A 16,741-nucleotide genomic window follows, 5' to 3' on the forward strand; every position below is an offset into this window, starting at 1 on the left:
AACTTGACATTTTTATAAGCTACACCCATGACATCATGGTTACAAGCTGACAGGTTTGCTATTATGTCTCAGTCAAAATGAGGAAAACTCCACTTGTTCTGTAGGACATCACTTTGGCAGTCCTCTACGTGTAGGTACCTTCAGTTTTGTTCTTGAATTGATAATAACCATAATATTCTATGTTGATCTGTGCATCAACCTCAATCACTGTAAATGACTGGAATTGAATGGTGTTCTAAAGGCAGTTCTTTTTTTTTTTTTGGCAATTTTATTAAATTTTTAATAATGTAGGTAAAGTACAGTAGATTGAAACATTAGAATGGAAATAAATTTTCGTTCAGTACTGTTTAAAAGAACTGTATTTTTATCATTACCGTTATTTTAGACATCTGTGGTATCATCCATGAGTACATTTTCTAATCATCTGAAGGAATATTTTCACAAATTGCCTTGGGTACTGTTATAAAATGCTAATATCCTGGACTAAGACAGCTCGAGTCACTGGCAATGTTTGAGGAGTCAAAAACCTTGTCTATGATATTCATCCTTCCTAGTAGAGCAATAATATCACCAGAAAATATACATAGCAATGCAGCAAGAAAGAATATCTTGCTGCAGTGGATTAGCGATAAATGATCAACCATGAAGCGATGACACAGAATTTTAAAAGAATTATTACCACTTGAATATTTAACTTGCGGTACTTAATGGAATAATAGAGCAATTGTAAAAGGGATGGGAGGCTTCTATTAACTCACTAGTGTCAAGTCTATCTACTTCTATATTAATTGGTTTGCTTTAAAGGAGTATTGCTAGAAAAATGAGAGTGTCTGTATGACTGAATATAGATAAATTATGCCCCATTCCAGTCGAAATGTTTTCAACCCCACTTTTTTTTAACAATATTTGTACCTAATATGACCATATTTTGGTTTACTTACTGCTAAAATTCAATAATGACATGCTGTAAAAAAGAGCTGTAAAGAAATAAACAATACTACTTGTGTTTTTTTTAAATGCAAGTAGATGCTAATCTGTTATCTATTATAAAAAAATTAAAAGCGAAGATCATTTAATATGAAAGTGATGTTTAAAATTCCCTTTTCCTCATAATTTCCTCAAATATGAGTGTCAAAAGCGTCGAAAAGATCTGTGTTAGCTTGGCCTTAGAGACAGAGCCTCATTTACAACCCAGTACTTTTAAAATTCGATTGAAAAATTGCCCTGAATTTGTGTTACTAACAGTTCAAAAATGTTGCCACTTGACAGATATAAGCTGATACTTTATGGATTTGGTCGCTTTTATAAATAGCACAATCGTGATGGAAATTGCAAAATAGTGGCCCATTGGGGCAGTATTCACAATGCCCTGTGCATGAGATGTGGACAGAATATATAACAGTTCTACTTCGATCCTCTGTGTTCACAAAGGATACAGAACCACACCTTCTGTATCAAACACAGTTTAATTATTTATTTAAAAAAAAACATTTGAGTGTATATATTAATTAATTCATATTTCAGTAAATTCTTCTGATTATAAAAGATGAACCATGTTTTCTAACAAGCTTTGTAAGTTTTACTCTAGGTTGTTTTCAGCAACCAGAAATCATCCAAATTTTCAGCACCAATTTTAATGAATTTTTAATGCCAGAATTTAATCTGTAATAAAAAAAAATTGCTCATCTAATGAAAGATTGTAAGCTAAATTTCTTTACAAATAAGGCAAGTTAAACAGTGGTACAGAATATAATAATAATAACAGAAAGCTTATTGTGCGTTATGTCATAAATGTTTTTGTTTTAATCAGCAAAATTAATTACTTTGTTTTGGAAATTTATTCTGTTTTCTCATCAGTAATCGGTTTACAAAGCCGGGTTCTTCATAGTTAGTCTTATCAACTGACAGTTGCTCATTATGGGGTTACTCTAAAGACTCACTAGATAGTAGCATATATAAGAGTTTAACTGTGATTGTTTTTTGATTTAAGGCTGCATTTTAAAATTATATCGTTTGTGTGATCGTTATCGTACGGTTATGGGTCATGTCAATAAAAACTTTAGTAAGCATGTCCCTTCATGTCCTTTTAAAGGGTCTATGCTGAGTGTTAATGATATATCACACACACACACACACATACACACACACACACACACACACACACACACACACACACACACACACACACACACACACACACACACACACACATATATATATATATATATATATATATATATATATATATATATATATATATATATATATATAATTGTAAAGTCACTTTGGATAAACATTAAAAAAAACATTTGACAAGTCCTTTGCTTTGTATTGTACAATAAATATTACAATTAATGTTTTTTTGTGCGTTACACTTGACAAACCCTGACATGCAGTGCATTATGTGTAATACTTTCTGGTTCTTAGCAAATAAAACCAAATGCTATCTAGAGGTCTTGTCAGAACTGACTCGAGGTGTTGATGGTTTTTAGACAGATCCCTAAAATGGCTGACATTCCATCTGAAACCCTCACTAGGTTTGAATACTTGTGTTTGAGTTTTATTTTCACCTTATTTGAGTTGTGACTATGTTTGATGTTCAGTGTTTGAAAGGTTATTAATCATTTCAGGATATTTTTAGACACACAATGGCTGCATTGGCTCGGCGTATTTTCTGTTGGAAATGAATAACATTTATAATTCTTCATGAGTTGTTCCTTCTAATTCTGTTCACTGGAGTGAGTATTGTTGTTTACTACTGCAGCTCCCATTAGGGCGACGCTAACCGACGTCCAGCGACGTCACTGACTCGATTCGTCGTGGTGAATCGAAATGCACGCGGGAATTGATTCGTTTGATTTGACACTCACATTCAGATTATATAGATTATATATATATATATATATATATATATATATATATATATATATATATATATATATATATATATATACGGTTTTATACGGTTACCTCTATGCCAGTCTATTTAAGAAAGGACTCCATTTGCGTGTGGAATCAGTTTATCAGTGAACATTGTACATTTTACAAATTGCACACGATAACATATATCACAGAACGGTTTCACTGTCACCACTTAAGAAGTTCAAAAATATCTAAAAAATTAACTAAAAAAATATACGATGCAAATATGTCAAGACATTGGTCATTCTTGCAGAAGAATCGATTCCTTTTTGATAGAGTCGTTCGGAAGGAACCGACTCGTTCTCGAATCGTCCCGCTTTAATACAGCTGGGACACAACACACTGCACGGAGAGGAGCAGCGATGGCAGACACACTGCTGATGCACACGGCGGGCGGTGGGATTTCTGCTCAAATCTCGGAATGTAACTCCTCAGTGCAACTGCTTTTTTATTGACAAAACAAATAAAACCGTGTTAAATTTGTCGTCCAACGCCGGCGACGTGTTTGATCCTCTGCGTGTCTGAGTGCACGAGACTATAATATGCACGTCGTTTTCTCGACATTGTACTGATGTAGGCTGTCGATTGCACAGTGATTACCATTTGAGGCTCTTGCGGTTGAAGCTTAAAATCGTAAAATCGCACCGATCACAAGCAGCAGCACTATTTTCTTCTTTATTGCGCGATTTGAAGCATCATCCTTCAGCACAGGGAGGATCCGCGCGGGGAAAACAGCACGCGCACTCACGCACGCACGCACGCACGCGCGCGCTCTCAGAGGATGCTCCGGGTGTGAAAACACAAATTAACCATGGGCAAAGATCAGGAACTGCTCCAGGCCGTGAAGACCGAGGATTTAATCACGGTACAGAAACTCCTGCAGAGGCCCAAACCCGGCAAAGCAAGTAGGTGCCCCATTTCTATATAAATCAGCTGTGTGTTTGATGTGCTGCATCGATCACAGTGCGCGCGCTCGGGCTCGTGATTATTTAGGGAACAAATGTCAAGGGATTCGACGTTGAAGCCTAACGATATAACTCAGGTAAAGGGTCATGCAAATAATTGCAGGAAATTGTAAGAAGTCTTCTTGACATAATATCGTGATAATAATTAACATATGTTTACATGAGCACATCTGGATCCCTGCATCCCTCACACTTCAGACAGTGTGTGTAATATTACCTGCTGTCAGCACTATCACTAACCGGGCATCACATCCTCATGCATCTAACACATCACATCCTCATGCATCTAACACACCACATCTTCATGCATCTAACACATCACATCCTCATGCATCTAACACATCACATCCTCATGCATCTAACACACCACATCCTCATGCATTTAACACATCACATCCTCATGCATCTAACACATCACATCCTCATGCATCTAACACATCACATCCTCATACATCTAACACATCACATCCTCATGCATCTAACACATCACATCCTCATGCATTTAACACATCACATCTTCATGCATCTAACACATCACATCCTCATGCATCTAACACATCACATCCTCATGCATCTAACACATCACATCCTCATGCATCTAACAAATCACATCCTCATCCATATTACTAACACTGTGTTACAGCCTCGTTCATTTAATTAACATGACATAACATCCATATACCTGTAACTAACAACTTGCTACAGCTGGACTATGTACCTAGGACTACTAGAGTGTGACACATCACATAAATTCGTCTTACTACCACTACATAACAGCCTCATAAATCTAACACTGTCCTACAGCCTCACAGTGTATCTAACGCTGTACCAGAGCCTGACATGCTACATAAAACTGTACCACATGTTCATATGTATATGTTACATAACAGAGTCATACACATAACGAACTCTATCTAAAGCTCTATCTAATGTAACACTGTACATAACAGCCTCATACATGTAACCAATAACAGCATGGCACCGTGACTAACACTGCGCTACAGCCTAGCACTGTAACTAATAATACATAGCAGTATCATTCCAATGCTACATCACAGCCTCCTACTGTAACACTGCAGTTAAGCCTAATCAACTGATACTAGTAATTAACACTACATTACAGACTTGTATTTTACCCCAAATTCTTAACAGTTACACTGTAATTAACACTGCTTTACGGCCTTATACTAGTATTAACACTATGTAACAGATGGACTGACTGTAACTGACAATAATAAAGCGTTAATAAATAATAAGGGTGTTACAATCTGGATTGATATATCAATTTTAAAAGTCATGGAAATAAATCAAAGCAACGCTAATCTACATGAATTGTAGATTGATTATAAATAAACTGATTATAAATTTATTATTATTGAAAAAAGACAGCAAGGTGAGTTGCCTGTAACATGTAGTGTTTAATTATGTTATGAACATTGGTAAATGTAACTAGCATGTTATTATAGCATAGAACTGTAACTAACATAGCATCACTGTCTAACACTGTATCTAACATGACATCACAGCGTGGCTTTGTATCTAACATGACATCACAGCATGGCTCTGTAACTAACATGACATCACAACCTAACACTGTAACTAACATGACATCACAGCATGGCTCTGTAACTAACATGACATCACAGCATGGCTCTGTAACTAACATGACATCACAACCTAACACTGTAACTAACATGACATCACAGCATACCACTGTAACTAACATGACATCACAGCATGGCTCTGTAACTAACATGACATCACAGCCTAACATTGTAACTAACATGACATCACAGCATACCACTGTAACTAACATGACATCACAGCCTAACACTGTAACTAACATGACATCACAGCATAGCTCTGTAACCAAATGACATCACAGCCTAACACTGTAACTAACATGACATCACAGCATGGCTCTGTATCTAACATGACATCACAGCCTAACACTGTAACTAACATGACATCACAGCATGGCTCTGTAACTAACATGACATCACAGCATGGCTCTGTATCTAACATGACATCACAGCATGGCTCTGCAACTAACATGACATCACAGCATAGCTCTGTAACTAACATGACATCACAGCCTAACACTGTAACTAACATGACATCACAGCCTAACAATGTAACTAACATGACATCACAGCATGGCTCTATAACTAACATGACATCACAGCATGGCTCTGTAACTAACATGACATCACAGCCTAACAATGTAACTAACATGACATCACAGCCTAACACTGTAACTAACATGACATCACAGCCTAACAATGTAACTAACATGACATCACAGCATGGCTCTGTATCTAACATGACATCACAGCCTAACACTGTAACTAACATGACATCACAGCCTAACAATGTAACTAACATGACATCACAGCATGGCTCTATAACTAACATGACATCACAGCATGGCTCTGTAACTAACATGACATCACAGCCTAACACTGTAACTAACATGACATCACAGCCTAACAATGTAACTAACATGACATCACAGCATGGCTCTGTATCTAACATGACATCACAGCCTAACACTGTAACTAACATGACATCACAGCATGGCTCTGTATCTAACATGACATCACAGCATGGCTCTGTAACTAACATGACATCACAGCCTAACACTGTAACTAATATGACATCACAGCATGGCTCTGTAACTAACATGACATCACAGCCTAACACTTTAACTAACATGACATCACAGCATGGCTCTGTAAGTAACATGACATCACAGCCTAACACTGTAACTAACATGACATCACAGCATGGCTCTATAACTAACATGACATCACAGCATGGCTCTATAACTAACATGACATCACAAGAGAAACCAAGGAACCCATACAAAGGTGAAGACTTTTCTTTAGTAATACCATGGCAGATTTTGTTACAGCTATTCTTACCATGCTTCAGGGTTTCTCAGGTTCCCTGCTTGTGTTCAGCAGCTAAAGGATATGTGTGCATGGGAGTAAGATGTTACTCATGTTAGTTATGGCACAATTTTCATAGTGATTTAATAACAATCTGAGAAAGATTATCACAATATCATAATATAACACATAATATACAGTACTTTTTGCTCTTGGTAAATATTATGGTCCAAGCTAGTAAGACGTTTGCGTTGTGGTCTTAAAAGTGTTGAACTTAACATACGTGCATTTTGAAAGCTGTTCCGACTTCATTCGGCTTTCAACTCTACTAACATTACTAGTATTTGCATCACTTCACAGATGATCAAGCCAGACAACACGCTTAATCAACAAAGACTCACTGCTGTTATTTTTGTTAGTGTTGTTGGTACAAACACAACAGAATTTGTTGTAAGATTCTGGCTGGATTATGGATTATTCAAAGCGCATTATTCAGCACGTCAGGCGATCCCTTTTCATGCTGAAAAGCTCAGCTTGGTCTGACTGAGCCGCTGCCAAAATCTGGTAAAGTAGTTGGAAATAATTTATGAGTTACGGCTACTACTAAAACATGGTTTCCAAGTAATTTCAAGAAGATAGCAATAGCAAAACAATTAGAAAACCTCACAGTCATACAATGGAAACATTGTCATACAATGGATCTAAAAAGGGATATATGTCAAAAATGGCAGGTTTTTGTTACGTGAAATGAAAATAAATTGGAAAACAATCAGAAATCACAATTAGAAGTTACAAGAACCTGGCCACAAATGTGTACTTTTATTTTTGGGAGTGTGGCTGTGTTCAGAATGAACCAATCACATTCGATCTCATGTTCAATAGCAATTATTATACAGCTGTCATCGATGAAATGATTCGGATTAACCTCCAACACAAGACCAGCTGTTTCTGTAGTATTTTCTTTGCATAGTCTTGCTTTAATCCAACTGCGGAAGCCACAAAAAGCTAACAAAGCATGCATTCTGTCTCACTTGTTGAAAGATATTGATTGCATGAGGGGTATAAAGAATTTCCAGAACATTAGGTGGGACATGGAACCATCATCAAAATGGAAGAAAATGGAAAATAGAGCATCACAGTGAGATCGTTGCTAACAGAACAGATCCTCCAAAAGTTATACAAAGACAAGACAAAAAGGTTTAATGGAGGCTACCAAGGGACCTGCAGCAGCATTAAAGAAGCTGGAGGAATCTTTACAGAGTCATTAACAACAATCTCTTGTATCCTTTATGTATCTGGGCTATGGGGTTAGACACCTAGACAAAAGCACTTCTAAATCACCCCAATCCCTGTAGCAAAATGGAATGAGACCAATCTCAAAAAAGGTCTTTTGATTCCATAATTTTAAATGGCATGTTCAAATAGTGTACTTATGGTGTAGCACGGTGTTGGTAGCATCATGCTGATAAGAGAGCTGATGACAAAATTCATGACACGCATTTGTCAAATATTCATAGTTCTCTTTTAAGTATCCTTTAGCTTAGAACAAATGTAGAGCATACGATACGTAAGCAGAATCACAGCCAGGGCCACATGTGTCCTTTGCACGTCTATACTACAGAGTGTGACTTTTACACGTTTTCAATACGATTTGTGTATTTTTAACGGAAAAAGTGCAGCTGACGTCAGTGCAGACGTAATCAGACTGCCAGCAAATCCAGCAAAAATGATTAGCATCTATAAATAGAGAGCAATATTATAGTAGAATTGCAGTGCTTAAACCCCTCATTATAAAACAAGTGCACATTTGAGAGTTTAATGGTGCAAACGCTACAGGACCTGGTCTTCAGAGATGTGGAAAAAATTCAGATGGTCAGGTGAGTCATCCTTCACTGTGTTCACAGCAACTGGGCAAGTGCATGTGTGGCAAATACTAAGAAAATGGTTCAGGTCAGAATGCATAACCCCTACAGTGAAGGGGTTCAGTGACTGTTATACTGTAGGTGCAGTTAGTATTTATATTTAGCTGATGCCCTTATCCAGAGCAACAGACCAAACTGCTTTGTAGTTTCTAACAAAACATATCCTCAATATAGTTCACTAGGTCATTGGTTTTTATTCTAAAAGAACCTGAGTCAGTGAATACTGAGTAAGTGTGTGTAAATGTACTCGTAAGAAAGCTATCATCATGTAGCATGATTCTTCTCACCTGGTTTGAATCACCAACTTCTTTGAGGTGAAATTTTCTATTTCTGTTTATACTATAAAATGGTGTTGATTAGTGTATAATGATCTGATTTGGGGCGCACGTTTAGTGTTTCACTGTTTCAGTTGTGTGTCATTCGGTTAATGTCAATATACTGGCTTTATTTTTGTCTAAGAAGGTCTTCTCCTGTAGTTCTTCCTTTTTGTTTTCCGGGTTCCGACTATGAATTAGTTGCTTTGTATGTTTGTTTCCGCCTGAGTGTTTTGACTCCTGTTATGGACTTTGACTATGAGTATTGGAACTTGGTTCTTATCTTGGTGCTTTACAGAGTCTATCTAAAATGTGAGCTATTAGGAAATAATAAGACTCACTTTTCTTGGGAAGAAAGCTATCCATTAAGTGGCAGTTAGCGCTATCTCTTTCAGTCTCAGTAATGCTATCTCTTTGCTGTGTGTATTCCTGACTCCCCACTAGTGAAAAATGTTCAGTGCAAGTCAGTGCAAGACATATTTTAAGGTTATATTATACACTATACACTATATACTATGTGACACTTCAACCGCGCTCATGTTTTTTTGCTAGACATCAGTACAAACATGACATGAAATGATGCACAAATATAAACCAGGCGTCTATCAGTGGGGGAAAAAGGCGTGTCCATTGTCTGAGTCAGTTCTCAGTGACTCTTGCTTGTTCTGTGTCCCTGTCAGTAACAGTGAAGGAGGCGTGGCCTCTGTTCCTGTCAGTAACAGTGAAGGAGGAGTGGCCTCTGTTCCTGTCAGTAACAGTGAAGGAGGCGTGGCCTCTGTTCATGTCAGTAACAGTCAAGGAGGCGTGGCCTCTGTTCCTGTCAGTAACAGTGAAGGAGGCGTGGCCTCTGTTCCTGTCAGTAACAGTGAAGGAGGCGTGGCTTCTGTTCCTGTCAGTAACAGTGAAGGAGGCGTGGCTTCTGTTCCTGTCAGTAACAGTGAAGGAGGCGTGGCCTCTGTTCCTGTCAGTAACAGTGAAGGAGGCGTGGCCTCTGTTCCTGTCAGTAACAGTGAAGGAGGCGTGGCCTCTGTTCCTGTCAGTAACAGTGAAGGAGGCGTGGCCTCTGTTCCTGTCAGTAACAGTGAAGGAGGAGTGGCCTCTGTTCCTGTCAGTAACAGTGAAGGAGGCGTGGCCTCTGTTCCTGTCAGTAACAGTGAAGGAGGAGTGACCTCTGTTCCTGTCAGTAACAGTGAAGGAGGCGTGGCCTCTGTTCATGTCAGTAACAGTCAAGGAGGCGTGGCCTCTGTTCCTGTCAGTAACAGTGAAGGAGGCGTGACCTCTGTTCCTGTCAGTAACAGTGAAGGAGGCCTGGCCTCTGTTCCTGTCAGTAACAGTGAAGGAGGCGTGGCCTCTGTTCCTGTCAGTAACAGTGAAGGAGGTGTGGCCTCTGTTCCTGTCAGTAACAGTCAAGGAGGCATGGCCTCTGTTCCTGTCAGTAACAGTCAAGGAGGCGTGGCCTCTGTTCCTGTCAGTAACAGTGAAGGAGGTGTGGCCTCTGTTCCTGTCAGTAACAGTGAAGGAGGCGTGGCCTCTGTTCCTGTCAGTAACAGTGAAGGAGGAGTGACCTCTGTTCCTGTCAGTAACAGTCAAGGAGGCATTGCCTGAGTCTTTGTCATACTACTTTCACACGTAAAAAAGCAACACAGCGACCATAGAGCGTTGCGAGACGGCAACTTCCAGTGACATGAGTAGCAACTGCCAAGAAGTGGGCGTGTATAGTGACGTGACAAAGTTGAGAAAAGTTTAACTTTATGCGAATATGGAGCGATGTGGTGCAGCAGATACAAATCTGAGTAAAGATTGAAGAAAATGGATTTGCTGTCAAGTTGAATCCTAGTTGGGCCACCCACTGATAGACAATGTTACTATGGCAACCAGTATTAGCGAATTGCAGCCATAAAATCTCTGTAGATACTGTAGAATCCTCAGTAAAGTAGGCATGGCCTCTCTGCCTGCTGTGAAGGAGATGTGGACTCAGACTCAGTGCGTGTCAGTCCCAGAGACATGAGGTATTGTCTCATCTGTAGATTTTAGAACACATAGCCAAGTGTGTGTACTTTCTTCCACTGTGTGTGTGTGTATGTGATGACCATTATCTGCGAAGAAACCTTGTCTCCTCTCTGTTCCTTTCTGGCTCCTCAGTTTTCCCTGATATGGCGTCTTTAGTGTTCAGTGTTGGTGCATTAGTGGGAGTGCTGAAATTTATCGATCCTATGTTGTTTGTAAAATTGCCATGATGTATTCGTATCTGGCACACTTAATAGGATTGCTGGAGGTGTGTAAGCACCTACTCTGTTTTTCACAGAGCAGATGAAGCTCAGGCTTCAGAATTAGAAATTAAATAGCGAGGAAAGTGAGGACCGTGTGGGATTTACTGCAGGGAGGACGGTGGGGTTGGGTGGACTGGTTAAAAGGAGGATATAATGTGTTTGGTGAAGGGTTAAAGGTATGAAGGAAGGCTAAGGTGGAGGGTCTGATTAATTGGTTATCTTCTGGAAGGCGGTAATAGTGAACGAAGAGGAGGGTGAACGACAGTAGGTTATAGGAAATGAATTCAGGAGAGTGTCATCAAACATTGCAAAGGGAGGGTGTAAGGAGAGACAGGAGTGGAGTTAGCAAAATAAGGAAGGGTTTTGGGAGCAATGGAGCAGTATGGGTAATAAAGGAAGCCAAGTGTAAAGAGGAATAAATTGTGGCTCCATAAGTGAATCTAAATGATCAGACTCATCAATGGCAACAAAAAACTTTCAACCATTATGTCATTATTTTTTCAGGCTGGATCATGATTTAATCACCATTTGTTTTTTTTTGTTTTTTTTAATATTTAACATTTTTAATGTTGTTTTTTAAGACAGAGAACTTAGCAAGCAAACATCTTTATTGAAAATAAAGTGAAAATATATGTGAATCTTCAAGGAAATGTAATCTAAAGGAAAAACTCAAAGGATCAGTGTTCTGAGTTCCCAGTGTGATCCATCCTGATGCCCTATTCTGGATGAAGAGTCGTCGCTTGGTGGTGCACTCTGCTGGGGATAGATCTGCATGGACAGCCTGTGACCCATTCGTTTACTGTAGCTAGAACCGCTTAGAGATTGTCACATGGTCTCTGAACCATTGCGTCGGTCAACTTTGTGCTCGGGTCTCCATCGGCGAACATCAAACGACTTTCAGTGGGAAGGAATTAGTGTTAAGTCCATCAAATATAGATAGGATATTTGTCATTGAATGTAATTCATTCGAACAAATACATGGGTTGAACAGAGTAACATTAATACAGTTTGTTTTCATGCATCCAACAGGATGTAAGTGTGTGTTCTTGAGGCCAAACACCAAGCTCACACCTAAGCTGAGTATCAAACCCATGAGTTCTGTTGTATTTCTCATCAGCACCAACATCCTCAAGAGATTTCACACTGTTATTGATTAATGTCAATACGACGCGAACTGATCACGCTTCGCTCGTCAATCATTCAATGTAGCAGTTAGAATCTGGATTTAAATGAAGTTTCGTAGGAGCAAAATCTTTCATCTCTGCTGAAAATTGTAATATTGCAAATGCTGCTTCATACATCACATCCTGACTGGTGTCCAGGAGAGTCTCATCACTTGTAGTGGTTAGAAAGGGCAAGTGGCTGTAACAAGTAAAAAAGCAACTCTGTGACGTCGTAGTGTGAACAGATGAGTGTTTTACGGATTAGTTGAAGCAATGATCAGAGTAAAAAAGCTTGACTGTGTTCTATACTGTATATGTTCATCACATCATAAGTGTTTCATTCTGCCAAAAATATTAGATAACACACAAACACACACAAACACACACAAGGATGACGAGGAGGGCAAACACGCCGGATGATGAATTTTTGCTTGGTTTAAAATACAAAAATACAGAAAAATATACAAACACCATCTGTTAGTCACAACTGGGTCATGATATAAATTCCACCATGAAGATGAACCCACTTTTTATCCGTGTCTCTTATAGCATTATATTTACACACACTGTGTTTATTAAAATGAAATCTTGCATTTTGAAAATGTTTTAATTTAAAACAGCGGAATATATATTTATTTTCTCTTACACACACACACACACACACACACACACACACACACACACACACACTCTCAAGAGGAGCTCTAGGCTTGATGGCATTTTAATGCTCCATTTAATCCGAATCAGATTTGTTTATATAAAGGAGATTGAAGAAGCTGAAACATATACATTGGCATAAAAAAAGGTAAAGAAAGGACATTGCTAAATAACGAGGACTACAGAGTCAGAGAGCAGGACGTTGAAGAAGTAATCAGCATTTTTTTTTATAAAAAGCACCCAACGTCTGGGACTATTTAAAAAAGCTCCAGCTCTTACTCACATTTTTTCCTAGGCAATATTCAAAAAATATTCAGACACTGGCATGGATCCCTGTACCCAATCCAGGCCTTGAGTTCTCTCAGTGCCGCATGTAATGATTGAATTACAGCGCAGATGGCCTGGAGAGAGGGACACAGCAGAGAGACCGAGAGCTAAAAGACATTAGATCAAGACGTGAGATCAATTTTTCTGCATCGGAGTCGGTAGCCGGATGTTTTTCCACAGTTGGGAGATGTGATAACAGCAGACGAAGTGGACAGGCGTAGGTCTGGCACATCTTGGCACATTTAGCGCTCGTAAAAAAATAAATATATATTAAAAATACTTGTTAAAAAAAAAAAAAAGAGGGGGGAAACACATTAAATGACACACCTAGAAAAATAAAAGTAAAAGGAAGTGTTGTGAGCGTGTTATGTAACTCCCGATTGGCTCACGTCCTTACTGCTTACTTTAACCTTCAACTTCCATTTATATCTTGGGATCTAAAAACAAAATGGCTTCTTTGATTGGACATAAAGGCAGAGGTGGGCAGGAATAAACGGTTAGAGAGTGAGAAATGTCAAATGGAAGTGTGCAGAGGAAGTGGATGGGAAATGAGCAAATAATTGGGAGAGAATGCACAAGAATATAAAGAATACAACAGGGTGTAAAGGTGTGTGTGCATGTGCGTGTGTTGTATGTCGTGGGGGAAATTAGGAAGTGGGTTTAGAAAGTTTGTAGGAAATAATAAAGGTGAATCGAACATAATAGGGAGGACGTTCTAAGTAATGATGTTCCTAGGAAGTAAAGGAGGAAGTAGTAAGGTATGTAATGACTGCAAGAGGGTAACCAGAGGAAGTAAAAGGGTGTACAGTATGGAGACAAGAATGTAGATAGGAAGTAAAAAAAAAAAGAGTGTTTAGAGAGTTTAGACTGGGAATAGGGAAGGCATTAAGGATAGGAATGTATGAGATATGAATAGTGCTGGAAATAAAGAGAGGATATAGCAAATAAATAGAGTACTACAGGACAGAAAAGAAAAAGGAGAGAGTGTAGCGAGGGTATATTGAGTAAAGGACAAATGGGATTTACACCAGGCAAGAGCAGGCAAGTGCTCCTCTATTAAAAAATGTTGTAATGGCAGCACGACATGTATTATTCACTGCTTCACCTGTATTTCCTCATTCGTAAGTGGATAGAAAGAAACGTGTATGTAAATAGGAGAGTTAATGGATCATATAGGAAGCACCTGTCACTCACTGTGGTGTCTTTTTTTTTAAACAGCTGTAGCTGCATGAACATCTGGCTGTGTTATGCTCAATTTAGTGTAGCGTTGGTTAATAATCAGTCTTATGATCCCTAGTGGATGGAGCATCAGTCAGTGGATGGTGACATGTCCGTTTTAGGGCCGGGTGGGTGGACGGTGGTGGAGTGGAGGTAGGTTGTATAAGAATTATTAGAGAAAGACCTCTGAAAGATAAGAGAGATGAGAATATCGTGCTAATTAACCTCCTCCTTTACACACCTTCTTCCCTGCAGGCAGAGTGCTGATGATTTAGAGGGAAATAAATTTGAGGGATGGATTTCACTTCACTGAAGTGTTGATGCTGCAGAAAATGTGCGAGAAGGATGGAATGGTGCGTGCGTACGCTCACACGTGTGTGTGTGTGTGTGTGTTGTGTGTTTCTGAATATGTCCTTAATCAGGTTCCTGTACTATATAAACTAGACTTTAGTCTACAACCATACACTCATATGCACTCAGTGTTTCATCCAGACACACACTCTCACAAACACTGTATATACACATACACACATATCGAAGCACATTATTTTGCAGCATCTCGCAATTTTCTTATTTAAATAATGCCGGCTATGTCGTTATATGTGACATTTTGTTTACTCGCAAATGCTTACATGTGTCAGCCAATGGTATGTTAAAGCTGTTGCTAGGCAACTGCAAAATACGCTAAGCGTAAACTAGCTGTGACGTAACGTGCAGGTAGCCATTATGTCTTTCAAAAGAGAAAAATAGAGGCAAAAGGATCTGATACCAAACGACTGTATGGCTAAAATGTCAATGTAAATACGCTTAGCATTGACCGCAAATAATTTTATTTACTGTCACTATCAAAGATGTGGATTGTTCATATGGAAACTTAAATGCAGCGAATATGTCATTCGACAAACAGACAGAGTGTCCGACCTGCTTAAAGAAAACCGCTTGGTTTTCACCTGGTGGATAATATCTCTTAGAATCGAGAAACACAAAGGAAACAAGTGGCTGAAGGCCAGTTCTATGTTATGTAAGTTGTAGCAGTAGAGCTGTGGAGGTGTTGGTGGGTGGATGCAGAGCCTAAGCCACTCGCTTTCTCCTTCTGGAGGACAATCTGTACTCGACTGCTCAAACACACACACACAATAAGATAACACATAGAAATGAAATCGTCTACTACGACTGGAGCAATATGATAAAATTCACAATATTTTACAGTCTTCTTTGTTTTTTTTTTTTTGTTTTGTTTTTTTTACAGTTCATCCAAGCTCACTGTAGGTACAGATTTATCACATCAACGTACAGTTTCAAGACAACCACATCGAGATACAGCACACAGGATCTTTGTTGGTGGACTTTATATACTGTATAAATATAGAGCTTTTTTGTGATTTTTTTATTTTTTTTTTTTATCGGCGAGCCTGCGAGCACAGGATTCTTTTTGTAAACACATTCCAGTTCAGACACAATAAACAGATTTTATCTTAATTTCTGCAGTTGGCTAAATGTTGAAATCTTTGAGGGACTAATAAAAGCCAAACAGATAGAGTAGGAAAATGGCATCCATAAACGAAAAGAGCAGGTAAAGCAGATTCAGCAAACCAAAGGTAGCAGTCGCCCTTGTCTATAGATTGTGGACCAGGATCAGGGTGATATATGACAGTCAATTAGAAGTAGAGGTATAATTTAAAGTAACCCCTAACGGCTAATCTTGAGAGGTATTAGATATATCTTTAACTGTGTTCCCCAGATATGTGTCCCCTGTTGCCAGGGTTGAAAAGACCTGATATCAGACCAAAAATAGGCATTAGGAAGGGGAGACACATTATTCTACTTTTATCCTCAATTTGCATAACAAGGTCATGCAATGTAACAGGATAACTCCACTTTCCTTCTCCTGTCCTATATATAGTGCTACGGTTATTGCACACGTTATAGACAGACTGTTTGCACTAACACGTGGTCGGTCTTGTAAGTGTTTTTTGTGGATTTTTTTTGTTTTACGTTAATCTAACCCAATCTGGCAACCCTGACATTAACAGAACTGACTTCTATTTGTCACCCCTTATTTGTCATTTGACTTTCCCCACTGGGTCCCTAT

The 16,741-nt window shown here is 38.8% G+C and overlaps 1 protein-coding gene across 6 annotated transcripts in view; it reads left to right on the top strand.

Moving 5' to 3' along the window:
• The first annotated feature begins 3,261 nt into the window (after positions 1 to 3,261).
• Positions 3,262 to 16,741, top strand: part of caskin1 (CASK interacting protein 1) — a 100,818-nt gene continuing 87,338 nt past the window's right edge. For all 6 annotated transcript variants that reach the window (XM_060891912.1, XM_060891914.1, XM_060891916.1 and 3 more), the window contains exon 1: positions 3,262 to 3,827. In XM_060891912.1, the coding sequence (XP_060747895.1) occupies positions 3,734 to 3,827 (94 nt within the window). In that variant the 5' untranslated portion in view covers positions 3,262 to 3,733. The remainder of the gene's footprint in view (positions 3,828 to 16,741) is intronic.

This window comes from Tachysurus vachellii, chromosome 18 (assembly GCF_030014155.1).
Source record: "Tachysurus vachellii isolate PV-2020 chromosome 18, HZAU_Pvac_v1, whole genome shotgun sequence".
Classification (NCBI taxonomy): domain Eukaryota; kingdom Metazoa; phylum Chordata; class Actinopteri; order Siluriformes; family Bagridae; genus Tachysurus; species Tachysurus vachellii.